Source organism: Psammomys obesus, unplaced genomic scaffold (genome assembly GCF_907164565.1).
Source record: "Psammomys obesus unplaced genomic scaffold, mPsaObe1.curated_primary_1811, whole genome shotgun sequence".
Lineage (NCBI taxonomy): Eukaryota > Metazoa > Chordata > Mammalia > Rodentia > Muridae > Psammomys > Psammomys obesus.
The window spans coordinates 1563459-1591249 of NW_026596143.1; the positions used below are offsets into that span (position 1 = coordinate 1563459).

At 43.4% G+C, this 27791-nt stretch overlaps 1 protein-coding gene across 1 annotated transcript in view; it reads right to left on the reverse strand.

Moving 5' to 3' along the window:
* Positions 1 to 3555: 3555 nt before the first annotated feature.
* Positions 3556 to 27791, reverse strand: part of LOC129666386 (prolow-density lipoprotein receptor-related protein 1-like) — a 49177-nt gene continuing 24941 nt past the window's right edge. The window contains exons 15-33 of the mRNA XM_055593471.1: positions 27294 to 27506; positions 25361 to 25543; positions 24665 to 24880; positions 22635 to 22873; positions 19431 to 19560; positions 19080 to 19264; positions 18133 to 18319; positions 16998 to 17216; positions 16465 to 16648; positions 14988 to 15189; positions 14749 to 14913; positions 14056 to 14256; positions 12193 to 12742; positions 11280 to 11405; positions 7603 to 7713; positions 6535 to 6771; positions 5748 to 6171; positions 4239 to 4338; positions 3556 to 3636 (exon numbers count right to left, since the gene is read on the reverse strand). Coding sequence (XP_055449446.1) covers positions 3607 to 3636; positions 4239 to 4338; positions 5748 to 6171; positions 6535 to 6771; positions 7603 to 7713; positions 11280 to 11405; positions 12193 to 12742; positions 14056 to 14256; positions 14749 to 14913; positions 14988 to 15189; positions 16465 to 16648; positions 16998 to 17216; positions 18133 to 18319; positions 19080 to 19264; positions 19431 to 19560; positions 22635 to 22873; positions 24665 to 24880; positions 25361 to 25543; positions 27294 to 27506 — 3902 coding nt within the window. The 3' untranslated portion in view covers positions 3556 to 3606. The remainder of the gene's footprint in view (positions 3637 to 4238; positions 4339 to 5747; positions 6172 to 6534; positions 6772 to 7602; positions 7714 to 11279; positions 11406 to 12192; positions 12743 to 14055; positions 14257 to 14748; positions 14914 to 14987; positions 15190 to 16464; positions 16649 to 16997; positions 17217 to 18132; positions 18320 to 19079; positions 19265 to 19430; positions 19561 to 22634; positions 22874 to 24664; positions 24881 to 25360; positions 25544 to 27293; positions 27507 to 27791) is intronic.

The following is a 27791-nucleotide window of genomic DNA, read 5'->3' on the forward strand; positions in this document are numbered from 1 at the left end:
TCCCATGCTATTCTGTGTCCTCACTGTGCTGCAAACAGTAAAATAGCCTCCTCCCCTTGTCCTCCCATGATGAGAAAGAAGACCTCGAAAACAAAGGTTAACTTGTTTGAATCGAGGAAAACACAGATAAAGCTCAGCACAGGGACAATGCTGGCCAGTGGGGGAATGTGAAGGACTGCCCTCAGTGTGGGCTCTTATCTATATTCCCAGCACTTGGGAGGCTGAGGTAGGAGTATTGGGAGTCCAAGGCCAGACTGGGTGACATAGCAAGAATCAGGGTCAGACAATAAAGCGAAGAATAAAGCAAAAGCCTTGCTTTACACATTATCCAGGCTGACCAGAGGGTGAGCCAGCCATCCCACTTGGAAAGCAGTGTGACTGGTGGAGAGAGGGCCTGAAAGAGTCGTAACATCATTTCACAAGTATCCGGCACTTTGGCCACTTGCATGGCTAATGCCCCTGCCAGGCCCCTCCCCATACCTTGATAGTCGTTTATGCCATGGGGCTCCAAAATGGATTCCTCTTGTCACTGGGCTGCCAGGGGCTAACCACTGTAGACAACTGTCCTAGCTTATGTGTGGCCTCTGCAGATGGTGGGAGCTTTGCCTTTGTCAGCGTCATCTCCTCTAGCTGGAAAGACTGCTAGCTATTACCAGAGGGCATCCTTCTCTTTAGCACTCTGAACGTAACAGTTAATTGCTCTGCTGAGAGTGCACAAATACAGTTTGGATGGGACAGGCTCAGAAAGCTGATTGGCCTAAATGCTAGAGGTTTAACTGAGAGCCACGACCTCAGTATTCTGAGTTCTCAGTTTCTCTGAATTCCTGAAGCCTTCCGGGAGCTGAAATAGAAGTCAGAAGTCGCCTCTGCCTGGTTGTTTTCTATGAGAAGTATAAAGTGCCTGATTTAATTTTTAATGCTAGCGGACGCACCAGTTCATGTCTGTGGGATGTCTTTGAGACTAATGCATAGGCTCATCAACATTTCTACAGACCCCCATTTTTCAGAAGAAAACTTGGAGATTTCACTTCTACCATAAGTAGACTGCTCTCTTTATTCATGATATAAAAACAAGCGCTCCAAAACCTGCCACCTTAATTTCCATGTAAAAAATAAAAATAAAAAAACAACAAAACTTTAGGAAACAGACTTGAGTAAAAGGAATGCATTTATTTACAATTTGGCCAAACCATGTTATTGTGCTGGCTAGTTTTATGTCAATTTGACACAAGCTAGAGTCATCTGAGATCAGAGAATCTCAACCGAGACCATGGCTCCGTAAGATTGGGCTGTAAGCAAGCCTGTAGGACATTTTTTTTTAAATTGGTGATTGGTGTGGGAGTTGCTCAGTCCACTACCAGTCCACTGTAGGTGTGGCCCCCTGTGGACAGCTGGTCCTGAGTTCTATAAGAAAGCAGGCTGAGCAAGCTCTTACGCGGCACCCCTCCATGGCCTCTACATCAGCTCCTGCCTCCAAGTTCATGCCTTCTGAGGGCTCACTTGGCTGTGATTTAGGCTATATAAATCAAATAAACCCTTTCCTTTTCAAGTTGCTCTTGGTCATGGTGTTTCATCTTAGCAACAGTAACACTAACTAAGCTTAAACTTGAGTTTCTGATAACATTGGGTGTAAAGAAACTGATAAATTAACACTTAAAATAGACACTGTCACACTAGAAGGCTCTTATACTTTAAAATTCATCGTTTCTACCAGTAGATAAGACTGTCAAGTTGACAAATCACTTCAGGAGGCAGGGATGGTTAGGAATGGTTTGATATAGTCTTGAGACTCCATCCTAAAATCATATTCTTCTGATGAAAAGGACAGTCAGTGTGTATTATAAATTCTCAAGAGGGGAGAAGCATTAAGGGATATGTTAAAATGGATTCAGACAGAGATAGTTTGGCATATACTCATAGGAAAGAATAAATAGGCCCAGGCACGGGTTGAGAGGGGTGGCACAGCATGCAGGGAGCTGATGACCATGGTTAGTAAGCTTCTTCCCCAGCAAGCAAAGAAAATGGCAGGAACTCCTGGGGTCTGCACTGGAATCTGGGTCTGAGGCGTAACTGACAGTCACATTCAAGTGCTGAGCCTGCATACAGAAGCTGACTGACCAAGCCACATCACAAGGCCCGAGGAAGAAGGCCAAAGGTCCAGGGGGAACCCAGGCAGCACATCCATTCTGTCCAAAGTGACACTAATCATGATGTACATCAGCTGCTTTGGAGCATGATTTTTTTTCATGGCATTTTCATGCATGTATGGACAAGTGAAGACAGAGACTTGTCGAGGGCAGAATGATCAGTAATGTAAGCTTTGAAAGGGTAGGAAAAACAAATTCTTTTTGTGGCCATAGGGATACAGGGTACTGGAAGGTGGAGATGAGTTTTCTCTGGTACAGCTGAGCTTCTGTACAACTTAATGATGCTTGTCCTGTCTTCTAGCCAGAAAGACCCAGCACAGCGTCATCAGGAAGGGAGGCTTCCCTGGCATTTGTTCTTCAGATCAAGTTGATCTTTACTTAGATTTCATACCTCACTGAAGAGCATGGAATATTTTATATTCCATGAGTAATGAGTAATGAGCCCAGGGCATTCTCGTTAGGCTTAGTAGCTTACACAAACTCATCTGTAAGACAAAATGCAAAGGTCTAGAAAGGATTCCAAGCAAGGAAACTCTTCTAAATGATATTGGGTTTATTACACTTTAGATTCATGTGACTGGACTCAGGTACCATGCTAAGCCATGAATAGGCATTGTACAGGACAATGTGATTTGCCCAAGCTTGCTCCTACCAAATTTTAGACTATACTATCATTGTGACCCTATGGACATCACAAATTGAGTTCCTTTCATTCCCCATGAAGCAGTAATAACTTAGCAAAACCAGTGGATGTATTAGCAGGCCAAGTACTTGTGTGGTCCTCAGCAGAAAAGAGCTAGTTAGGATTAATTCTGGTGCAGCCTAAATTCTATGTTGATGACTACAGTATCCACTGACATTATTTTAAATAGCATGAGGCATTCTCTGTGTCTAAGATTCTGTTTCTACAAAGTGTATTTATCTGTTCCATTAGTTTCAGAATTGATTGCAATTGTCATAAAGGAAACAGTTTTTATAAATGAGTGACAACCTAGGAGTGAAATTTATCTGGGGTGGGGACACTGGACAGCAAATGCGTGAACATTTGCCACTCTACAGAAACTCGGCTTTCACTGGAATGACAAGAACATCACTCTCTTTGGTAGACTAAGAAAGTAGTTCAGAAGACTGACTATCTCAAAGTCAGCTTTAGAGTCAAGGTTTAAATCAAGAAGTTCAGGCCGGCACTGGGTCAGCTGACTGGCACGAAACAGTACTTGCAGCTGGGTCATAGGGCAAACTACATTGAACCCTCACTGTATCTAAGAGGCTACAGTTCTCTAAAACCCATGAGCAAAACCAGATGACCGTCTCTAATTTCAGAAGGAATCACCTGAAGAAGTAATCAGTATTTACCACAAACTGTCGAGGAAGTTAAGACAGCATACAAGAAACTGGATAAGCAATATTTATTTATGGAAACATTTCAGCTCTTTTTGTTGTTGTTGTTTTGATGAGGTCATTCAGCTTGTAAAGAGGTTAAAGATTCCTGTGGGGGGAAAGAATTGAAGTTAGAGAACACCTGCTGCATTTGTAGAAAACAAGAGAATAGAGTTGTTGAGACTTCGAGATATTAGCAGAAAGGGCCTGGAGAAATGACTCAGAGGTTAAGAGCACTGTCTGCTCTTCCAGACCTCCTGAGTTCAATTCCAATTCCCAGCAACCACATGGTGGCTCCCAACCATCTATAATGAGATCTGGTGCCCTCTTCTGGCATGCAGGCACACATGTAGGCAGATCATTGTATACAGAATAAATAAATAAATCTTCAAGAGATATTAGCAGAGACCACAGGGATGGGATACCTAAGTTGGGGGGTGTGTGTAACTCTAAAACCTAATAGCATCCCATCTCACTCCAAAAATCATTAGTCCCAGGTGCACTCTGCTGAGATGCCTGAGCTGCTATTTCATGCATGCTTTGTTTTAATTCTCCAGAGCAGAGCTGAGGACCAAAGACTTAGTAAGCAGAAGTTTAGCATAAAGAACAGCCACATTAACTCAGCGTGGACCTTTCATAATGGCATTCTTTAAGGATGTCTCACCAACCCTATTATTCCTCAGAGAGATTCCCCAGATTCCCTCAGCATACCTGCTCATTGTAGACTTCATTGACAAAAGTCTCACTATTCATTAGATTTTCCTCTTCTTGATTATTTTCTTTATCATAGTCCAAATTTCTTGATGATGTTCTACAATCAAAGAAACCATGTCAAAAGAATAGTTTTCAAAGAAACCAAGAAGAGATGGGGGAAGAGATGTCTCAGTTCCTAAGAACTTTTCTTGCTCTTGCAGAGGACCTGAATTCAGTTTCTAATAGCCAGATGAAATCTCAAAACTGTCTGGAACTCCAGTTCCAAGGATCCACCAGTCTCTTCTGGCCTTTGAAAGCACTGTACATACATAATAGACATGCATTCGCCCAAGCAAATACTCATGCATACAACATAAAAAGAAATAAATCTAAAAATATATAATTACTTATCCACTGTCAGGGTGAATTACATACAAATTATGTTTCATCTTAATTTTCTCTTAAATAAAGAAAATGGATGATACTTGGGTCAATTATTATTTCCTACTAGGCAAATACAGCATTGATTCTCCCCTGAAGGAAACGCAGTGAGAAATGACTTCAAGGACAGGTACGGGGCAGTGGGACACAAGTAAAATAGGAAAGCAGGTAAACAGAGCAGAAGGACCAAGAGTGAACCAGTAACACATTAACTAGCGTTTGGTAGGGCATGTTCATTCTCCTGCCTTTTCTTCAGTCTGTGAATAAGAGGCAGAACATCACAGCAGCTTCTAAAGCATTAGGCCCCATTATAATTCTTCATGTGCTGGCTGCCTAATGTTCCTTCTCAGAATGTCCAATCACTTTTTTCAAACAAACCTTCCTACTCTCTGTCTTATGTTACAAGTACCATTTTGCTGTTGTTTGCTTCTTTAATGACTTTTTTGCCCTTGGATAAAACTTACTATACATTCTTTACAGTATTCCTGAATTTCACCTCTAGGCATAAGCTAAATTGTACCCCACCAATGCCCCCAAATCCATGAGATGTAGATAGTAGAGTCTTTAACGGGACAATTGTGTTAAATGAGGCCGGAAGGATGAACCCCACCACAACATGACTGTGTCTCCCTAAGAGGCAGACACACAGAGAGGGGAAGACATTGTGAAGGGGAAAGGGAGCTACCAACGTCTATCAGCCAAGAAGAAAAAACAACAAAACCAAGCAATGTGCCTTGACTTCCTGAAAACGTGTGTCCATGCTCTCTGTGATACCCAGCCTGGCATCCTGGCAAATTAACAACCTCCAACCAAACATCCCTGCAATATCTGGTTCTAGCCAACTGTGCCATAGATGGACAGCCTCCTCGCTTTCATTCCTGCAGCTTCACTGCCAGGGCCGTTAAAGCCGATTTTACCCTTGCCTACCCTGCATCATACACTTCAGGTCTCACTCAAGGACATGGACCCAATTACTATTTTCCCAGGTTACTTAACAGGTGCCTCATCATCTAAACCCTTCCCCAGAAAACGAACTCCTGGAGTGGACTTAAGTCTTCAAACCCACTCATTTTACTAGTCACTTGCCTCTTGAATTTACGCTTTCTTCTGAGATGTAGAGACAGCCCCAGCACTGCCAGAACAGCTGATAAAGCAATGACTACACCCAGAGCTACATAGCCCAAGGCAGGGCCCCGGGCTACTTCTTGGCAGAACTCTCCACCATACTCCATCAGGCAGCGGCATCTCCTCAGCTTTCCTTCCACAGTGCAGATCCCTCTCCCATTGCAAAAGTCTTGGCTACAGGGCATATATGTTGCCTTCTGTAGATCCTTAGACTGGACAGTTTCCACTGTTTTTCTGACAGGGTGTCTCATTCCTTCTTGTCCTAGATGTACATCCGTGGTAGACTCAGCAGCCTGGGAAAGTTCAAAAGCTTCGGGTGTCAACCTTTTCCAAGCTTCTGGCTTCTTAAGCATTGATGTTGAATGGGGTCTACTTGGGTTCATACCTACAAAGACCAAGACTGATGGAATCACTTGCACAACGTTCTTTCCCTAGATTATGGTTAGTTACTCAGTCATTCTATTTAAATTGGTGAAATCAAAGCCCCTTCAAACAATATAAAGCTGCCCAGCCTCTTGTAGCTCACTCTCATGCCCTCTCTCCTAACAACCAAAGGCATATTAGCTTTCCAGAAGAATGTACAGCAATTTATATCCTGTTTCTCACAAGTAGAGACTTCAAGTTCTCCGGTAACAAAAATCAGTGTTAATATGGCAGTGAACTGTAGGATGAGGAACAGTAATAAATTGGATATTTCCAAAAGCCATGAACACCGACGCAGGGTCAGTGCTGGGTCAGGGGTACTCACAGTCCAGTTCATCAGATCCGTCCAGACAGTCAACATGCCCATTGCAAACTTGCTCCTTGGAAATGCACCTCTGGCCGTCCTTACAGCATTGTGACAGCAGAGCGCACTGGACAGCTTCTACACATGTGTGGCCATCAACCAAGCAGTAGCCACTGGGACACCTGCAAGTCTTGCCCTCAGGATTTGGCAAGCAGATGTGACTGCATCCTCCATTGTCTTTTGAACAGCTGTTGTTACCTGTGTATGCCCACCCCCAATTCCCAACCCCAAAATATAGTAAGTGAGATTAGGCTCTGACGAAGTTGTCCACAAGCTCTTTACCAATACATTACTAGCAGATGTTTCCAACAAATTAGAAAGCCTTTCAGTTTGATTCCTTTTAGTTAAAAAGGCTCTGTGTAACTGATAATTCTTCATAGATCAATGTGGGTTAAATGCTTAACAAGGTACCACCTTGAGAATTGAGGGGATAACTTAATCATTCACGACTACGTTGTTGGCATGCATCGCTCAAACTCATCCAGTGACAAGGCCAGAAAGGCCTAAAAAATGAAACAGTGGAAGGACACCTCTAAAGAATACTATAGGACTCTAGTCTCTTCCTCTTTTGCTTTTCAGACACGAAAAGAACAGATTTTCTCTGCCACATGCTCCTGTTATAAAATGTTGCTTTGCCATAGACCCCATAGCAAGGCGGCAGACCATTTTCAGACTGAAACCTGGAAAACAACAAGTCAGAAAAACCTTCCCCTCTGTAGAAGTCAGCTGTCTCCGTATGTGTTATAGTAACAGCTATGGAAAGCTAACGCGTCATGTCTACCAACTTTCAGCCCAGTGGATTTACCATAGCTGTGTTTGAGACAATGGTGCCAACGGTATACATAACCCAGACTCTAGAGAACTGCATATGGGTGAGAGCATTGCATAGACCAGAAAGACTTCTAGTAAGGAGTATTTTAACACAATGGGAAACACAAAGACATTCCAAGGAGATGGGAGGATGGACTGTCCCCTCCGTGGAAACTGAGGAGACTGCAATGTCTTCATAATCACCAGATGTGTACTTACCCTGTTGACTAAGTACACTGTACACTTTTAAGTCTACAATCTTCTGGTCTACTTGGAACCACTGGTTTTCTGAGATCCGTGCTTTGTTGTACCAAACTTTGGTGATCTGGCCTGAAACAAAATAAAATCCATGGCAGAACCGTTTCCTAGGCAAAGAAATGTGCAGCAGAAGTATTTTAACTTATTCATGAGACAAAAAGAACTTTTCAGAAGACGTATTTTTTTGAGTTTCATTTTGAGAAAAAAAAATTCTGAGAGAACTTTTGAAAACTACAAACTTCCAACCCCAGCAAAGTTGAGTGTTAAGCATTTGTGGTAGCACACTCTTATAATCCCAGCACTCAGGAGGCTGAGACAGAAGGTCTGTGATTTTGGGGCCAACTTGGGCTACACTGTCTCAAAAAGTAAGCACACAAACATAAACATTCAAAGTTGCATGTCATTAGAACATCAATAGATATTAGACTAGATAATTAGAATGTCTGACACTTAAATACAGTCTATGTGATTAAGGAAAAGTATCTCAAAATTCATTATAACACACCTCCAGAGATGGCTCATTTGTAGGAGTTGTGAGGGATCCTAAAGTAGATGGGAAGGGGCTCATCACATCCCTCAGATCCTCTGGGAAACGATCTGAAAACTAGTTTTGCTGTGGCTGATAGGCACTTGGAAATTTAAGGGAACAGGTTTATTTTAAATCTTTTCTACACTTTTATCAAGTCTAGATACTTATTAGAAGGATATTCACAGGGATCTATCATAGACACAGCAACATACTAGAACACTGTGATTTTGGACAACACCGTGGAAATCTTAGAAATGCCCAGATAAAGCTCTGTGTGTCAGAAAAGCAGAAGCAGGAGAAAGTGGAAGAAGGAAATCAATAGATAGGGAACAGGGCTTTGTGAAAGACTGTAGGGTTTGAATAAGAATAAACTATAAATAGTAAACATGTATGAAAATGTCACAATGAAACCCATTTTTTTTTTACATGAGCATACAAGTAGAAAAAGTACATACAAAAGGGCATACAGATTAGAAAAGGTAATTTAAAATGAAAATAGAAAGAATGTTGTATAATCCATCTAGTATCTCAGGTTTACTTTGTCAACTAAGACATGTATTGTCATTTGATTGGTAAGCTGAAACAACTAGTAACTGAGGGTGGGCATGCCACCTAGATCCAACTCCTGGCCCTGCCTGTTCTCTCTGAACTAGGATTGACCAAAGGTCCATGTGTTGAAGACTTGGTCTCCAGCTTGGGGTTAAGGCAAAGAAAGTTAGATTATTAATGGTTTGCCCTAGGTAGGAATCCTAGGTCGCTGGTCTTCCTCTTTCTCTCTCCTTTGTATATTGATGTAAAAATAAGTATTTTTAATGCATTGGTATAAATTTTGGTATATTAATACAGTAAACTAGGTAGGTTAATTGTTAATCAACTCATGGTCATGTCAGACACTAATCTAATTTATAACAGTAATATACATCCTAGGTTTAACAGATAGATATGATTCTATAGATAGATTATATAAAAATAGATCAGTCTTCAAAAACCTCAGAGACCTACAGAATATGGCATTTAAAAATGTTTTTATTATTTTAAGGATTCATTGACAATGAGGCATCTGGCAGCATCCAGTCTACCTCAAAGAAGATGATGAACATCAAAGGACCTCCATATAGAGATAGCTGCAAATGTGACAAACCAGCCATTTAGGCAAAGGAAATGCCCTTGTTTCTAGGACATACAGAATCCTACATAAAATGGGCAAGCTTAAATGCAGGACAGGTTGACTGCCTAGCTCTGCCAAGACACGGTAAGCAAGTCCTAAATAGTTCCTGTTTCACATATATGTCTGTCAAAGGTACTGGGCTAAAAGGCTGAAGATGGTGCTCCAATATTATCGAGTTTTGGGTAGCTATCCAGGCAGCAAATTGTCTCTGTTTGTTTGTTTTGTTTTGTTTTGGAAGCTAATAAAATGTACTTCCTACTTACTTAGATAATTAATTTTATTCCTTCTCAAGTCTCTGATGGAGTTGAAGACCAGAGAGTCATAGGTTTATAATTAGCTTAGTTGCTTAGGAATTAAAGAGATGTTTCAGATCTAGATAGAAGTTTTTAGGTTGATAGATAGAAACTATAATAAAAAGTAACTTAGGTACAAAGCCTTAGACCCTCATAGATAAAATAGATATTTTCTTCAAGATTGCCAAATACATTTAGACTAGACATCATATATATATACATATATATGTATATATATATACAGGTAAGATTATATATATTATATATATAGGTAAGATTACATATATATGAATTCTTATATATATATATGTAATCTTATGTATTGTTTTTTATAATTGTTTCATAATTATTCTTACTGTATAAAACAGCCTTTTTATTTATACAGTAAAGGGGAATTGTTAGGGATTGGTCTGGTGCTTGTATTTTGATGCTAATTACTGGCCCTCAAGATCTGGTTACTTCCTGGATACACCTGTCCTTGTTGTGTAAACCTGCCTAAGATATTCTATCTCATCAATTGATTAAAAAGCCTAAACCTGGGCAGGGCAGAATGGGGTAGGTGTAGCTAAGGTTCAGGGCTTTGAGAACAGGAGAATCATGGGAAACTGACAGAAAGTCGGGAAGAGAGGAAGAAGGAGGATGCCACAATGGGTTAGTGTGGAGAAGAAACAACATGGTCTGAGAGGAAGGACTCCAAGGATGGCATGGATGGAGAAAACACACACCAAGATAAAAAAAAATATATAAGCAAGTATCAATAATTTGGGAAGGTAGCCCAAATAGGAATGGTTAAGGTAAATGGCATTGGATGAGGACAGGGAGCTGGATGGTGAGGTTATTTGAGACAGTGTAGGTGAAATATCTGCCCAACTGAAGGTAAATAAGGCAACTATAAAATTTAACAGGTGTCTGTTAATTGTGATAGCAAGTTAAATAATAGCATCGTAATAATTATAGGGCTAAGAAAAATAAACACTATATAGCCCAACACCACTTTTATTTACTACAACACTCATTGCTTTTTGCCTCCATGGAGGAACGGGTTTCTTCACCACATGATCCATCATGATATTCTTCCTCATCAAAGATCCAAATGCAGGGACAAGGGGACTGAAGCCCATGGAACTACTCATCCAAATTCAACTTTTTCCTCATAAAGTTGGTTGTCATGGGTCTTTTGTCAAGTGACAGATTGATAACATAACAGTAAAAATCATATGAAATAGAGAAATCTCAGGACCTAAGCTTATTCATATAGAGAAGTAGTTCTCAACCAATGAATAGCGACCTTTTGGAGGCCACATATCAGATATCCTGCCTACCCGATATTCACATTACATTTAGTACCAGTAGCAAAATTACACTTATGAAGCAGCAACAAGAATAATTTTATGGTTGGGGGGTCACCGCAACATGAAGAACTGTATTAGAGGGCAGCCGCATTAGGAAGGTTGAAAACCACCGACACAGAGAATAACCAGTCTGTATAATAATAAGTGAAAGGTCCTCCAAGTCACAGATGCACTGCTACACATCCTTCTGTAATCTAGGAAGGTCAGACATCCACTAAAAGAAAGACACTGCTAGGGACAGATGTGAAGCAGAGACTGATACTCTTTGGATTGCAGAGAGACCTACTGAGACTTACCATCACCAACTGTTGTCCATAACATCGTGTCTTGACCACATGCAAAGAGGTGAAGACCCTTAAGTCCTTGATGGTCCACTCTGTATCTTGAGCCATCTACTTGAATACTTTGTATAAGTCCCTGCCCTGCGAAGAGATGGTCAGTTAATTTCATTTAGTGTTAATAGCTCTACTATCTCCGGAAGCCTGCTATATCTTGTCCCAGCTTCAGGATGACACTGTTTGCATCCAAGCTCCGAAATGGTCTCTCTTATTTGCCTCTCCATAACAGTGATTCACAATGGTTTATTTATACACACACATATGATATGATATGATATGATATGATATGATATGATATGATATGATATGATATGATATGATGTGATGTGTTTGTACATGATGAGTAGGTATGTAAGTCATGCGCTTATATGTGAGTGCAGGGATATTTTTGTCTCAGTATACATATTAAAGTCAGTGAACAAAGCCAGGCTTCTAGCTTTACTTTCTATCTTGTTTGAGGGAGGGGCTCTTTATTGTTTGCTACCTCATAAACCAGGCTAGCTGGCAAATAAGCTGCCACCTCCATTATCAGGACAACTGGGATTACCAAGATGTGCTACTATGCCCAGATTTACATGGATTCTTGGCATCTAAACTCAGGTCCTCAAGTTTGCAAGGCAGGTGCTTTCCCCACTGAACCATCCCCCCATTATCATTCACGTATTTTGAGTTCTCAGTCTTTTCTTTTACAAAGGAGCAGCTGCATGGCTCTGTGCTGCTTAGGAATAGATCTGTTTGTCTCTACTGTGTTGGCAGATTCGGGAGATCTGAAAGTTCTTTGAGGTTATAGCTGAAGGTCATTGACCAGAACTTCTATATTCAGTGCAGGTCTGTGAGGTTCATATTTAGGGTGCAGATATTCATTGCTTACCAGTATCAGCCCAGTACACTCGGGTCCCTGCATCCGAAAAGGCCAGGCCCACAGGCACCTGGGATTTCAGCCATAGCACCTTTCTCCTGCTGCCATCCATAGAGGCACATTCAATGCTGGAGCCATCTCTCCCATCATCCTGCAAACCCAGGTCTGCCAAGCACATGACAGCAGTAGGTGGGTGGAGGACAATAGAGGCTGGGTGATGAAGGTTTTCCCTGAGCAAAACAGTGGGATACTGGCCGGTAGAGGAAGCAACATTGATGGAGGGATTCCCACTGTCAATCCAATATATGTTTCCACTCAGCCAGTCCAGAGCAAAGTCTATCACTGTCCCCTTCACAGAGATGACCCTCTGCCAGGAGAGTATCCCTGGTTCTTTCAGCCTCAGTAGCCTGATGTCACTGGTATTGAGTTCTGACAGGTAGAGGGCCTTTTCCTGGACGAGATAATCCATGGATGCAAGCTGATTGACACTGGTGAAGGGAAGTGTTCTGTGTTCTGGTACGGTTGTTTGTTGTGAGGTAGTCTTGAGATTTTTCAAATAGATCTGTTGGGAAAATTAGGTGGAGAACATTAATCAAGTCTACTCGAACTGTTTAATCTCAATATGGCATTAGTGGTAGGGTTTTTTTTAGTATAATATTAATTTATTTTTTAAAAATTATGTATATATACATCTTAAAATTTTATTTACTTTACATCCCAATTGCAGCATCCCCTCACTCCTTTCCTCCCACCCCCTGCCATCCTTCTATCCTCCCCTTTTCCTCAGAAAAGGCACAAAAAAGGGAGGCCTCTCAGGTGCTAGGTTTCTAAAATTAGTATTTTCAGGCATTCTATCTTCAGAAAACAGAAAGCAATTGATTTGTTCCTTTCCTGGAGCCTCTACCATTGAGAATTCCTGAAATCCATGTGTCTTAGTCATCATATTGCTTTAATGAAAACCATGACCAAAAGCAAGTTGGGGAGAAAAGGGTTTATTTGGCTTATGCTTTCACATCATAGTTCATCATCAAAAAGTGTCAAGACAGGAACTCAAAGAAGGAAGAAACCTGAAGGCAGGAGCTGATGCTGAGGCCACGGATGAGTGTTGCTTCCTGGCTTGCCCATCCGGCTTTCTTATAGAACCCAAGGCAGCCAGCCCAAGGATGGCACAACCATAATGGGCTGGGCCCACCCATGTCAACCATGAATTAAGAAAATGCCCTATAGCTGGATCTTACAAGGCATTTTTTTAATCAATTGAAGACATGATCTCTCTTAAAGGTGTTTCTCTTTAAATGACACTTATTAATTAATATCACACTGACACTGGAGCTGTTCTTCAACCCCAACATCTGTACCATTGTTTTACAATACCAAGCACTGACATATCCGCTGGGGAGCGGCCTGCTTGTTTGTAATTTTAGCCTCTATTAATTTAAGACATGATTCTTCACAAAACATGCTTCCTCCCCAGGCTGTAGCCCAGGGAGCTGCTTGAATTTAGAACTGATCAGAATCCCCATAAACATTTAGGTAATTAAAAAGGAGCACACGTGCTCTCTGCTTCCTAATCTCACTGTGTCCCACATACTAAGTAGATCTTAAAGGAATTTAAATTTAAAATGCACATCATTTTCATTTAAGCATTTCAAGAAACCTTACTTTGGTCACCCTATCCCTTTTCAGATCGAGATGTTTTACATGACAAGGATATCCGGTGCACAGTGACTACTAAGACATAAGTTGTGTTTTAAGAATTTTCCAAGTGAAAGGGCCTCCACCATTTATAACTGGAGGTGGGAAAGTCTAACACTGGAAGACAGAAACAGAACACAAACCAAACGTAGGCATGCCAGGAAAGCTCTAGACCAGTACCTGGGTGAGAACACTGGGCAACACCAGGAAAAGAAACTCAGACTCTTGTGGGGAGACACAGGTGATCCCATCTTCTGCCAGCAGGAGGCCAACCGGGCAGTGACAACTTCCCTTGGCTCGTGGGCTCAGAAGGCACAAGTGAGAGCATTGTACATCCAGACAAGGACTAGAAGACCTGGGCTGAAGGACTTCATGCATTATCTGAAAAAGAAAGAAAGAAAGAAAGAAAGAAAGAAAGAAAGAAAGAAAGAAAGAAAGAAAGAAAGAAAGAAAGAAAGAAGGAAGGAAGGAAGGAAGGAAGGAAGGAAGGAAGGAAGGAAGGAAGGAAGGAAGGAAGGAAGGAAGGAAGGAAGAAGGACATTTTGATGCTGCTACATGGTAAATACTTTCAAGCAGAAAGTCAACCAATTCTTTTCTCCTCTCCTCCCTTTCTTTCCCCTCTCCCTTCACTCCTTCCCTTTCTCCCTACTTTGTACCTTCTTTCCCTTCTACCTTTGTCCGTTTCCTGAGGATTAAACTCAGGGCCTTATGCCTGCTTAGCATGTACCACTCTACCTCGGAGGTACAGCCACAGTCCCAATAATGCCCTCAATCAGTGTGGATGGGTGCCACTACACTTGGTGATTGGGTAGCTCATAGACAAAGCCTTTTCAAAGCAGATAAGGGAGGTGTTTTAAAGAGTACTCTACATACCTTGAGTCCAAAGGGCTGTTCAGAACGCTTGATGAGGACAGCTCTGCCCTTGCCTGTTACCTTCTCCACACTCTGTATTGTTCTTGTCTTTGGGTCAGACCAGAAGACTTCGTCTTCAAACACAGCGACTGAAAAGGGGCTCTTGATTCGAGTTAGCTGCATCATCTACAATGGTGAAGGTGAGTTTTATACAGGACACATGGTATTTCAACTGAGCCTAATGTCAAAAGGACACTTACACTAATGCCACTACCATCGAGGTTGACAGAACCAATGCAGTGAAGTTTCTCATCAGACCAGAATATCTTCCAACTTAATCGGTCAAGAGCTATGCTAGTTGGCCGACCAAGGCCTTGATTGACAAGTATCTTTCTGCTGCTACCATCCATTCCAGCTTGTTCTATCTGAGGTTCTTCTCCGACTTCAGACCAGTACATCAATCTGTGTGAATAAAAGCCAGCAGTAAAGTAGTATATTCCCTTGGAGAAAACATTTATCAATGAACATCTTGAAATGCTGACTTACAAAGAATAAAAAGATTCCAAATGGAACTAAAAAAAAAAAAAATAGTGCCTTAGAATTTAATGTCATCATTAAAAAAAGGAAAAATACTGACTTATGGTTCAATTAATTCTCCCCTCAACTTTTAATTAGTTCAGTTTCTTAAGTTTAATTGTGAAATGTTAAAAGGAAGTTTTTTTCTTGAAATGTTATGGTGATTGTTTAATTGTCATTAATTATTACAATAATCTTTGGAGTACAATAGTCCATACCCTGGAAACTTTCCAGAAAACTTACCAGTTTTTTTCTTAACTAGAAGATAGGAAGAAAGAGAGAGAGAGAGAGAGAGAGAGAGAGAGAGAGAGAACGAAAGAGAAAGAAAGAAAACCAGAAAAAAATAAAAATTAGGCTGTAAGTAGTTTTACAAATTGTCATGGGTGGATGTCTAGGTGAGACCTCAGTATTGGCTATGTGGACTAGAAACTATTGCTAGAAGCATGCTGACAATTCCTGATAAGATGTGTTAAAAAGATAAGAAAACGGATATCAAAAGTGGGTTATCATTGGACTCTAGATTTTCTGTATCTTTCTCTTATGTTTGATACACATATAGTCATCCCAATGATAAAATGGGAGTGTTAACTTGTGTGCCTTTGGGCTGGAGAAAAGGATTAATGACGAAAGTTCTTGCCTTGAAGTCTGAACACATGAGTTCAATTCTTGGAAACCAAATGATGGGAAGGTAGAATCAACTTCTACAAGTTGTCCGGTAACTTCTACACATGTACCATGGCACTGGAACACACACACTAAATTTTTAAATTATAAAATTACATGCTTTTTCAGAAAGAAAATACTGTAACTGGAATCACTCAAGCTTAAGTCAAATCTAAACCATCATAAATTAACCATTTTTACGAGTTCCCTTCTCTCCTCATCTGCAATTTCAAAACCATAACTGTGTTCCAAGAGTCCTTTTGTTTGTCTTAGAAACTGCTGGTTGACCACAGCATGAATTGCACTTGGAACTTTCCCCAAAGTTTTGAAATGTTTAATAGCCACCCATTGGGTTGATGCCATTCAGCATTAAATCTAAAACCCTGACTCATTTTCAACTCACTCATTCTGGACTGAGCTAACGCAAGCATCAAAGTAGAACCAGGGAGGAATAATGAGCTTAAGGCTCTTGACCAGGTGTCTTGACACCTGACTCACCCATTCAGGGGATCCAAAGCCAAAGCCTGGGGCTGAATCACATCATCATCCACGACAACTGTGTACTCAGATTTTTCTCTACCAACAGCAGTTAGCTGAATTGCCAAAATCTGGCCAGCTCTCCCATCAGTCCAGTAGAGATTTCTTCCAATCCAGTCAACCCCTATACAGTCTGGCTTTATCCCTAAAGAGACCATTTGACAGGTGTGCTTATGCTAAATTGTAACTTCAGTACGTTCTAGACTTGCATGCTGCAGGCATTCATTTCCAACTGCTGTATACATATCCAACCGAGAAAATTATTAATATGTCCCAAAATACATCATTAAAGCAGTGGATGATGGCTTGCAGCTTGGTAGAACCCAAGTCCACTGAGATGACAATGGATGAGTCTTTCTATTTCTCACTAACCAGCAAAGCCATGGTCTCTTTCAATGGAAGAGATTGAACCCAACCCATGTTTTCATTAACTGTCCCTCATTGTTGCTGTTGCTGTTCTAAGCACTTGATAAGAGCTTTCCAGATGGACTTACCTCTCACCACCATCCCATCCTTCTTTGTGGTCATGCTTATCCACCTTATACTTTCTGCTTTGGGATCTGCCCAGAAGATTTTCTGATCCAATAAATCATAGTCCACAGAATAAATAGCCAGGTTCTTGTCTGTAGTTGCCAGGATATCTTCTTTTAAGCTTCTCAGTCCAGAAAGGAAAAGGTTAAACTCAATAGAAGCAAGCAGAATTGGCTCAGCACCTGCCAAAAAGAAATGGCTTTCAACGGGATCATAAAGGATTTTGTACAGAGACTATCAGCATGGGCTTATGAATGAAAGAACATGACAGAGTACACAGCCTTTGGCTTACTGTTGCCAAGGCTGGGCTGTCAATTAGCTCAAATGAAAAATTTCATGACACAATGGTTACAATAATAACCACAACTTAAGCGTATATACGATACAGCAATTATTGGCTTAAATAAAAAGTAACATCTTTTCTCTTTTCTTCTTTAGTGGACCAAATCAGGAATTTCATTATGACATTTGCATCATACACACCATTGTACCTTGTTCATATCCACTCTCTCCCTCCACTACCACTCCCCACAATGTCAGTCCACTTCCTTCCTTCAAACACTCCCAATTCTGCTTTCATGTCACACCGGCACATGTACAAATTTTATATATAAAAGAAAATATGGGATAGTTTATCTTTCTCCTTTCTGTTACCCTCTCTTATTCTCCTCCCTCCCTTTCTTTTTATCCCCACCCACAGCCCTACTTTTACTTTCATGCCATGCATCATTCATAATTAAATCTAGCTTCCACACAGAAAAGAAAAACTGCAATATTTGTCTTCTTGAGTCTGGCTTATTTCACTTAACATGATCTCCAGCTCCACTCACTTTCCTTCAAGTGTAATGATTTCTTTTTTTTTTTTTCTTTTCTTTTCTTTTCTTTTTTTTTTTTTTTTTTTTTTTTTGCTAAATAAATTCCATTGTGTATATACATCACATTTTCTTTATTCACACATTTGTTAACAAACATTAGGCTGGCTGTGAATGACATATCAGAGCAGATGGGCAGGAAAGAAATGTTTGACCCATAGTTACTGAGTTGGGGATTCAAAGCTCATGATCCAGGACTTAGAAGATAGTCTCAGCTCCAGGTTACCTGTTGCCTTACAAGTGTGGCCATCGGGGCCCAGCAAGTAGCCAGGGTGACAGGCACAGATAAACGAGCCCTCGGTGTTGATGCAGCTCTGACTGCAGGGCCGGCCGACTGGCTGCTGGCACTCATTTACATCCTGACAGATTTGACCACGGCTGTCCAGCTCAAAGCCTGGGTCACAGACACACACCTGAAAGAGATGAGAAACCATCAGCACATTTTGGAGACAGAACAGCATTGACGAAAGGGTTTTGATCTTCATATGAAATTCACATGGCAACACATTCATTTTGACAACTAAATCAGCTTTACTTTGAATGGTCACTTCTCTTCGCCCCATCAACCTTACTGGACGCCTTACACCCTTCTACCCGTCACAGGACAAGAGTAACAAAGGCTAGGTTCAGAAGAGGACACCAGCGCCTCTGCTGGGTCCATAAGAGAAGAAGCCCATGAAGGTAACTGAATTGGTCATCTGCCAGTGGTGAGCTGGCGAGACTAACTATCAGGACACTTTCTTTTACTTGACTGTGAGAACAGAGGTGACTGCATGAAGCTGACTAATACTGCCTTAACGCAGCCGGTTCTCAACTGAAGAGCAGGGCAAGTTCCAAATATCTACACGAAGAAACTTTCATGCTGTCATTTTCCTGACCTGCCGAGATATTTGGATCTTGGTGCCATGCAACATTTCTCCCACAGCTCACTGCAGAGATGGGAAGAGCCACAGGAACAATTTTCATGTTGGCGTAGCAAGAGACACAATAAATGGGAGGGAGGTAGACAGGATCAGGAGGAGCCAGGAAGGTTCAGGTACCTGGATAGGTAACCAGAACAGTTCTGCTATGAGATGGAGGTGCCTTTGGGACCACCCGAACCAGTGCACTGTCAGCTTTTCTCGGAGCACAGACGTGACTGCTAGAAAACAAACAGTCGCTTGGGCAACTCACCGGCCCAGATGGGGACTGGAAGCAGGAGTGGTGGCATCGCCCTGGGTCGCATCCTGACGAGGAACACTCTCCACCCTCATCGGAACCATCCACACAGTCCTCTCGCCCATCGCACACCACGCTGAAGCTGAGGCAGGCACCAGTAGCACACTCGAACTCGGAGTCCCGGCACTTCGGCGGAGTACCTATTCGGCAGGGGATTGCCTTCCACTAGAGTTTTACAATCCAGCCCCCAGCGTCCCTCCCCCGCATGGCTCCTCGTAGGCAACCAAGAGCCATCCAAAGGCAGAAGAGGGTGGACTCCCGTGAAAGCCCCTGCCTCCTGACGCAGAGGGGATGTCTTGAACTTACACCCAGCCTCGTCACTGCCGTCTCTGCAGTCGCGTTGTCCATCACAGCGCCAGAAGTCAGGCACACACTGCTCTCCACTGCCGCAAGCCCACTGCCAGGGGCCACACAGGAGCGCTTCGCGCTCGCAGTCCTGAGGAGACAGTGACAGTCAGCTGCGCCTGATCCACCTCAGGGAGGAGTTTGCAGAGTTAGACAGGGCTCAGGCTGGGGAACTAGTCTCAAGTTCTCTCTGTAAGGGTGTCAGAGGGACACACATTACGAGTCTCTTTCAGCAGCTGGACCTGTGGTCTAGCCTTAAGAGTAGTTTGATTCCCGAGTGAGACTCTTGAAAAAGGCTAAATTTTCATTTGTAAGTGGCTATCAAATGCAACTAGCTTCTGGCCTGGGGATGGAGATTTGTGTCCACTTCTCCTTTCAGCTCTAAGATCCCACACGGTGCACACCCATGCAGGCCCTGTGCATGCTGCCTCCGTGTCTCTGTGAGTTCATGTGTGCTTCTGCCCTGTTGTCCTTAGAACGCCTTATTTCATTGGTGTGTACAGAAAGTGTGAGGGAGGCATGCAGGCTCCCCATGCCTGGGACTCGGTCTGGGTCCCTGAGTGCTAACACAATCACAACTGCCACCTGATTGCAAATGATGCCTGGCTTCAGCACCAGCTTGACCCTCTTGCCGTAAGGTGAGCTGTGGTGCTGAAGCTCCCAGCATCACCTTTCTTGTCCTAGTTCGTGAGAGTGGAGGTCAAACAAACCCACATGCGTTGGCAAGCTCCATGTGCATGAAAGTACTTCTCACCATGTGACCCACTGTGAGACTACCTTGACAGCCTGAAGATTACAGCAGAGAGAGGTGGCCTAGTTCAAGAAGCAGAGGGAGATAGACAATGACCCAAAGAAGCAAGCTCGGGGTGTTACCATCAACACAGCTTCTGTGCTGATGCACTTCTGCCAACCACTGTGCCCGAGACTGACAGCCCTGGTCATGCAGTTACATGAAGGATAAGATCACAGAGCTTGCCCCCTCTGGCTGGCTACATCCTGATGGTGGCAGCTAATGGCAGCCTCATGTCCCAGACTGGAGAGCACATATTACTGGCTAAACAGATTGGGGTAGAGCATATTGTGGTGTGTGTGAACAAGGCAGACACTGTCCAGGATGGGGAGATGGTTAAACTAGTAGAGTTGAAGATACGGAAGCTGCTTGCTGAATTGGGCTATCAAGGAGAGGAGATTCCGGTCATCATGGGCATTGCCCTTTCCGCTCCAGAGCATCAGGACACTGAACTAGGTATGAAGTCAGTGCAGAGGCTGCTGGATGACGTGGACACCCCACACCCAGAGAGGCCTTTGCTGCTGTCCACAGACTGAGGTTGCGCTATCCTAGCCATGGCGCAGTGGTTAACAGGTACACCAGGATGTGACATGTTGAAGAAGGGAGATGAATGTGAGTTGCAGGGATATAAGGAGAACATCCATACTATGGTGACAAGCATTGAGAGGTTCTACAAGAGCCTGAAGCAGGGGACATCTGGGGGCTCTGGTCTGAGACTTGAATCATGAGGATCTAAGGCATGGTTACAGTCAACTCAGCCCCACCAGAAGGTTGAGGCTCTCTGGTGTATGTCCTCATCAAGGAAAAAGGCTGCTGCCATAAGCTCCTTGTGTCTCCTTTCCTGCCTGACATCTTCTCTCTGACTTGGGACATGGCTTTTGGTGTCATCTTGCCTCCAGGAAAGGAGCCTGCCATGCCTGAAGAGGACCTGAGTGAGGCTTAGCCTCGTCTTCCTGCAGATGATGATCTTAGAGAAAGGCCAGCATTTCACCTTGAGGGATGGCAGCAAGACCGCTGGCACTGGCCTTGTTACTCACACACAAACCATGACTGAGGAGGACAAGAGCCTCAGGGCTACATAGTGAAAATCTGTCTCAGAAACAGAAACAAACCCACCCCAAAAAGGCTGTGGTAGGTTATGTAGCAAATGATCATATTAGATGTGATTGGTAATAAGTCAACAGTATAGAGGCATCTTTAAATAATGCTACAAAAACAATGTAGTGGTACATTGGTTGAAGGATAGAGGTGGCTGTGAACAAGGGTTTGAAGTGATCCAGCCTTAGACTTTTTTTGTTCTCTGAAGCAATGGGTCAGGTTCTTGCCTTTAGGGCTGCCCTGATCAGTGTCCCCTCCTGTGGACACAAGCTGAGTCTAAGCAGAGTACAATTATGGGTACCCCAGCTCACAAGGAGTGGCCTGCCAGGTGAGGTAGGCAAATAAACTGTTCTGTGAATAACCAGAAAAATAAATAGATAAAGTACGAGGGAATGACCAATTGGGAAATCTTCATTTCATCTAAATAACAGACGCAAAGGAATCTAATCTAGAAATGAACCTAGAACTGTTTCTGCCACAATGGAAACATGCTCGAGTGAATTAAAATTGGAAGCATCTTTCACATCTAATCTGACTTGAGTATTTAGAGGGGAGGGGACATCTGCACACCTGTTCCTCCCCAGAGCCTTTCAACACAGTCCCAGCTGCTGAGAGCTAAGGTCATGTACAAGCTCTTGGCATCTGGGAAGCATCGTGGACAGTCTTGAGCTTCAGTAAGCCTCTTTTGGTGATAATTAAAAAGGGAGCTACGAATGAGTCTGTCCAGGCTCAGAGCTCAGCTTTAGGGTGACTGCTCAAACCATGGTGATCATGTTCTAATCCTTGGGGCCCTCCTACGCCACAAATGCCTCTTAAAAGGTTGGCTTTCTACAGTCTCCTGGCACCACGCTGATGCGGCTCTGGGTGACTCCTCTGCCTCCGCGCTTTCCTGAATTTCCCCACGGAGAGCAGTGACCAAGAGCAACACTCAGCAATCTGGTTCATCGCTAGATTCTGCATGGAGAATCAAAAATGTCTTTTGAAAATTGCCTCTCTACCACACAGGTACAGATTTCTTTCTCTCACTGCTTCCTAAACAAAACTGTGTGGCAATGATTTACTCAGCATAAACACTGCATTGGTTGTTATGAGGAACCTAAGAGGATTTAATGCATGAGGTAATGTGGGTCCATTATAAGCAAATACTATGCCATGCCCTAGGAAAGACTTGAGTATCCACAGATTCTGACATCCTGGGAAGATATTCAAGAACTGACCCCCCTTGGCTACCTGGGGCAATGGTACCTCTGCATGTTTCTGAAGGAGGAATATGCTACCTTCTCGTCTGTTCCATCTTTGCAGTCTATATCATGGTCACATATCCACTCTGCCAACACACATTCTCCACTCTTCGGGCACTTCATCTCCCCTTCTGGGCACCGTATGGACCAGGCAACAGGGCAGCCTTCCTCATCCGAGTGGTCCAGGCAGTCTCGGTTCCCATCACAATGCAGAGAAGAAGATACACATTGACCATTCTCACACTGAAATTCAGAGGAGCTGCATTTTTCATGAGCTGGGAAAGGAGATGCTTCGGGTAAGAGCTCAGGCAACTCTGACGCAATCGGCGATAAGAAAAAGACTTTAAGGACTTTCCTGAATTCTGCTGTCACCCTGGAAGCCAGTTCCATCAGGCAGGAGAAAAACTCAAGTTAAAAATTACACTAGGAAAGGCCTACTACTACCCCAGTCCTCTCTTAGCCTGGAAAATAAGGGCTGAGGGACTGGGATGGGAGGATCTATACACATATCTGAGTAGGCAGAGAGAGGGCCCTCCTCTGAAGCTTTATTCATCAGCAATATGAGGAATTCTCTCACAACACCCAAAATGTTCTATAATTTTGTCTTGTTGGACTCAGTGCCTACAAACAGAAATTGTTTGATTTAGTCCCAGAAAAGAACATAAATACGTATCAAAGGTATGTCCCATCGAAGAGCTCCGCTTCCTCTGTATCTCATTCCTCCTGATGGTTTCATGGTCCCAGGCACAATCACAGCCCCAGCTAAGTGGTCCAACACACAACCAAACATGCTCTTCCCACTTTAATTCTTCAAGTTTCTTCTCCTCTACCCTAATCTCACAAAGTGATGGGGCTCTTTTAACCGTTAAGAAAAAAATATATATAATAACAACTCTGCAGCCCATAACAATGAAAGAAAAGTAGCAAGTGAGATGGCCCGGCAGGTTAGAAGACCTGGCACCAAATGCAAAATTTTCAGGGAAGTAGATCTTTAACTTAACAAAAAAATAATTTTGGAACCTGGACCAGTTTTCCCCTAATGGGACTATTCCTGAGATGGAAAGAGGAGTGTATGGCAGAGCACTCAAGAAGCTTCTAGCTCGAACCCTTTACTATCAAACGTCTATTATAAGTACAACACCCAGTGTGTGTGTGCGTGCATGTGTGTGTGTGTGTGTGTGTGTGCACGCACGTGCTCCCAGCTGGTTTGAACAGGTGACATTATGCCTTTTGTGTCAACTCTCACTCTGTAGTCTAGCATCCTTAGTGCAGTCTACTTACAACTATACTTTTTACATTTTCATACTCCAGTGACTTTACTGTTCCAGTAACCTCAGAGAGATGAAAGTGCTATCATTTGTTCTCAGAACAAGAAGACACTGTGGCAGGCATGGTGGCATACACCTTTGATCCACACCCTTTCATCTGGGCCCTTTGTGGCCAAGGCATGAGGATCTATGTGAGTGCAAGGGCACCTGGTGTTTCAAGTTCTAGACCAGCCAGGGCTACATAGTGAAAATTTGTCTCAGAAACAGAAACAAACCCACCCAAACAAACCCACACCCAAAAAGGCTGTGGTAGCTTAGGTAGCAAATGATCATATTAGATGTGATTGGTAATAAGTCAACAGTATAGAGGCATCTTTAAATAATGCTACAAAAACAATGCAGTGGTACATTGGTTGAAGGATAGAGGTGGCTGTGAACAGGGTTTGAAGTGATCCAGCCTTAGACTTTTTTGTTCTCCGAAGCAATGGTCCAGTACTTGCTCAATGGTAATGTTTAGCTTATCATTCACAGTAACTTATAGAACATAACTTTCGAAAAGAAAATGAATCAGCTGTAAAACGGTTGGAAGTGCTCCTGGAAGCCAGACATCCTGGAGTAGCCGGCATGGTGGTACATCCCAGAAGCAGAGGCAGGCAGACCTCTGTGAATTCCAGGTCAGCCAGGACTATACATATACAGTGAGACTCAGCACCCCTGTTTTCACACACATGCACGCACATACACACACACACACACACACACACACACACACCAACTTGGGAAGCTCACAGAACTTACCACACCCTTGCTCATCTCTTCTGTCCGAACAGTCTGGCTTCCCATCGCATCGCCAACTCTTAGGGATGCAGCGAGTCCCGTTGTCACAGTGCAGCTGACATTCTTCAGCAGGCCTCCAGCAGCCCAGCTCATCAGACCCGTCGGAGCACTGCCGAGCCCCATCACAGTGATATTTCTCTTGAATGCATCCGCTTCCATCCAGACACTGGAAGACCCCTAGCATGGAAAAAGCCTAAGGCTCACATTGGTCAGAAGGAAGATTTAAAATTAAACGAACTCAATTTGTCCCGGAGTCTAAAGATTAAACATTTGCACCCCATTTGATCTGAGTACTGATGTCTAGCTGATGCATAAGCAAGCTTAGCAATGTGCTCCAGTCAATTATGCCACTGACCTGAGCAAAACCATTTGAATAATTGCTTTGACAACTTGTTAAATGATGACCAACTCTTAGAAGTGGATCATTTAAGTGGACCAGCCTATTAACTGGCAAATTAGCAAATTTAAGGAAGCACCAGGCAACAAACACAGACAAATGGATGAAGTTGGCCCATAGGAAATCGGTATTCCAATAGACAATGGCATGCAAACTTGTCCAAGGGAAGTTGGGAGGTCATGATTAGGGATATAGTGGCAATTCCTATCATGTGCCTGAAGATGACCCTGGCACAAAGGACCGAGGACAGGGTGACCAACCTGGTTGATGGCAGACCCGGGAGCAGTTCTCTTCGTCTGAGCCATCCTGACAGTCGTGCTCACCGTCACAGAGGGACTCCCTGGGAATGCATCCCTTCCCATCCTGGCAGGGAACAGAGGACCGGGCACAGAGAACAGGAGGAGGAGGAGGGGCAGTGGGCACTGCCTCCTTCAGCCCAGGATCTAGAGCAAACCATGTCGCTTCACCAAATCAGTCCAGGAGGGTCCAGCAATGGGGCATGCTCCCACTGTCCCCTCACCTTAGAAAGCCACTCCAAGGCAAAGTAGCCTTATGGCTCTACCTTACAGGGACCAGTGAAAGCACCCGATGTAAGTGCGTTTAGATAAGTGAGCTGCATAGACCCTTATCTGCGGGCTTTGGATTTGGGCAAGTACCTTTCTCCTTCCCGAGCTATCAGACAGAGGAAAAGCAGAGTGTAACTGTGTATCCCATCATGTTCTGTCAGTCACTGACTGACAGGGTGCAACACAAAAGCATAACGGAGACGGAAACCTCTGGTCCCACAGTTGTTACTTGTTGTAGCTCTTACTTGGAGGGGGTGTACGTTTGGCGTCCTCCACATCTGGGTTTGTATGAGTGTAATCTATGACAGTGACGCAGCTATGATACCGCCTAGTAACGTGCTTCTCAGAACATGTCCCTCACCTCACATAATGCACTACAGCTCTTCTGGTTCCCTGGGATAGGATGAGAGCCAGCATGAGCTCATTCAGGTGCTCAATCGTTAAGGTGCACAAATTACTCCGCCACGAGTTACTAGTTAGTATCAGTCAGCAACTACTACAGCAAGCAGATGGGTGTATTAGAAATCGGAGTAGGATCAAAAGCAGGGAGACTAATTTCGTTGGCACATTACCACCTCAGGAATATAACTTCAGACCTGGTGCCTTCTCACTCCTGAGCTCAAGATAAAGCAACCCAGGAGTCAGTTACGTGGGTCACAGAGACAAGGATGATGGGAGGTTATGGGACTGGCTACAGAGAAAAAATGGGTCCATTCCCTCGATCCCTGCCTGTTTCTGTGAAGGAAGGCTCTGAGACCTGGGGTAGGAATTCCTTTCCTGCTTCATGACATGACATAGGACTGGATGTGTTTGACTCTGCCTGAGGATTACGTGAGACGATATGTAAGCCGGCTTCACCTTGACACCAGTCAGCAAAGAGAAGAATTCTGCTTTTCCTGGAAGGTGGTGAACACTCTTTCCAGTCCAAAAATGTGAAATCCAAAACGTAAAACTTTCTGAATCCAACGTGATGTCACAAAGAAAAGCTCTGCACCTGACTTCATGTCGCATGTCCCACTCAAAAGGCAGGGGACACTGGGACAATTATAGGAAGTGATCTTAGGCTTGTGTGCATGTCTGTACGAATTAAAAGTGAATTTAGTGTGACACTTGGGTTTCATCCATAAGCTATTTCATTACGCATCTGAAAGACTCCATAGCCTAAAAGAGAGGTCCAAAACTGGAAATACTCTGGATTCTAAATATTTTGGGTGAAGGATGTTCAGCCTGCATCCACAGTCTTGGGAGTTTGTCACAGAGGGTCCCCAGTACAGTGTCACTGCCTTGTGTCTCATGAAAGAATGTGGCTTTGGCAAATCCGTTGGGGAGTAGTTTAGAGCTGACTGTGTTCGTACCGAGGCTGAGAGCCTTGAATACACTAACATGAAAGAGGCTTTCCCTAAAGCACTACAGCGGGTAGACACCTCTGGGAACTCTAAGACATATAGTTAACTGGCTAAATCTCTTAGTGATTTTGAAATATGTGTTCAGTTCTTAAACTCCTGGCATACGAACAAGCTAGGGATAGGGGTGACTGGACTGAGGAGGTGATGTTTCAATATAAACAAGACACCTGGGATTTTCTCCTAAAAAGCATGGGGGAGGGCCCCACAAAGAAAAGACTCGCCTGGAACTTTCTGGTTGTCCGCCAAGATGATCATTTTCTTTATGTGTGGCTCCTTCAGTGTGGAGAAGGGCTCCAGAGTCTTCCTGTTCCACAGCACAAGAGCTGCCTTGTCTGCGGTTACCAGGTAGGGCTCATGGGCCACCATAACCACATCGCTCCAGGATGTGTTCAATGAGCATGTTCGGTTCTTCAATAGGCTAAAACTGTGCAACCCTAGGGAAGAACCAAGATTAATCTGAGACCTAGAGCAAGGGGGGGGGGGTTAGGTGCTATGTGAGGGAGGTCCAAAAACCCCAAACTGCAAAGGGCATTCCCCTCCTTGTAAGTTTCACAGGTTTTAGTTTTATAGGTTAAAAATAACTAATGAATGTCTTAAGCTGTGGGACAGTGGAGGAATCTTAGGTCTGACAGGCAGGGACACCATCAAGGCTTCACTGTCGAAATGCGTGTTGTGTTGGCTAGTTTTTTGTCAACCTGAAACAAGTAAGGGTCATCTGG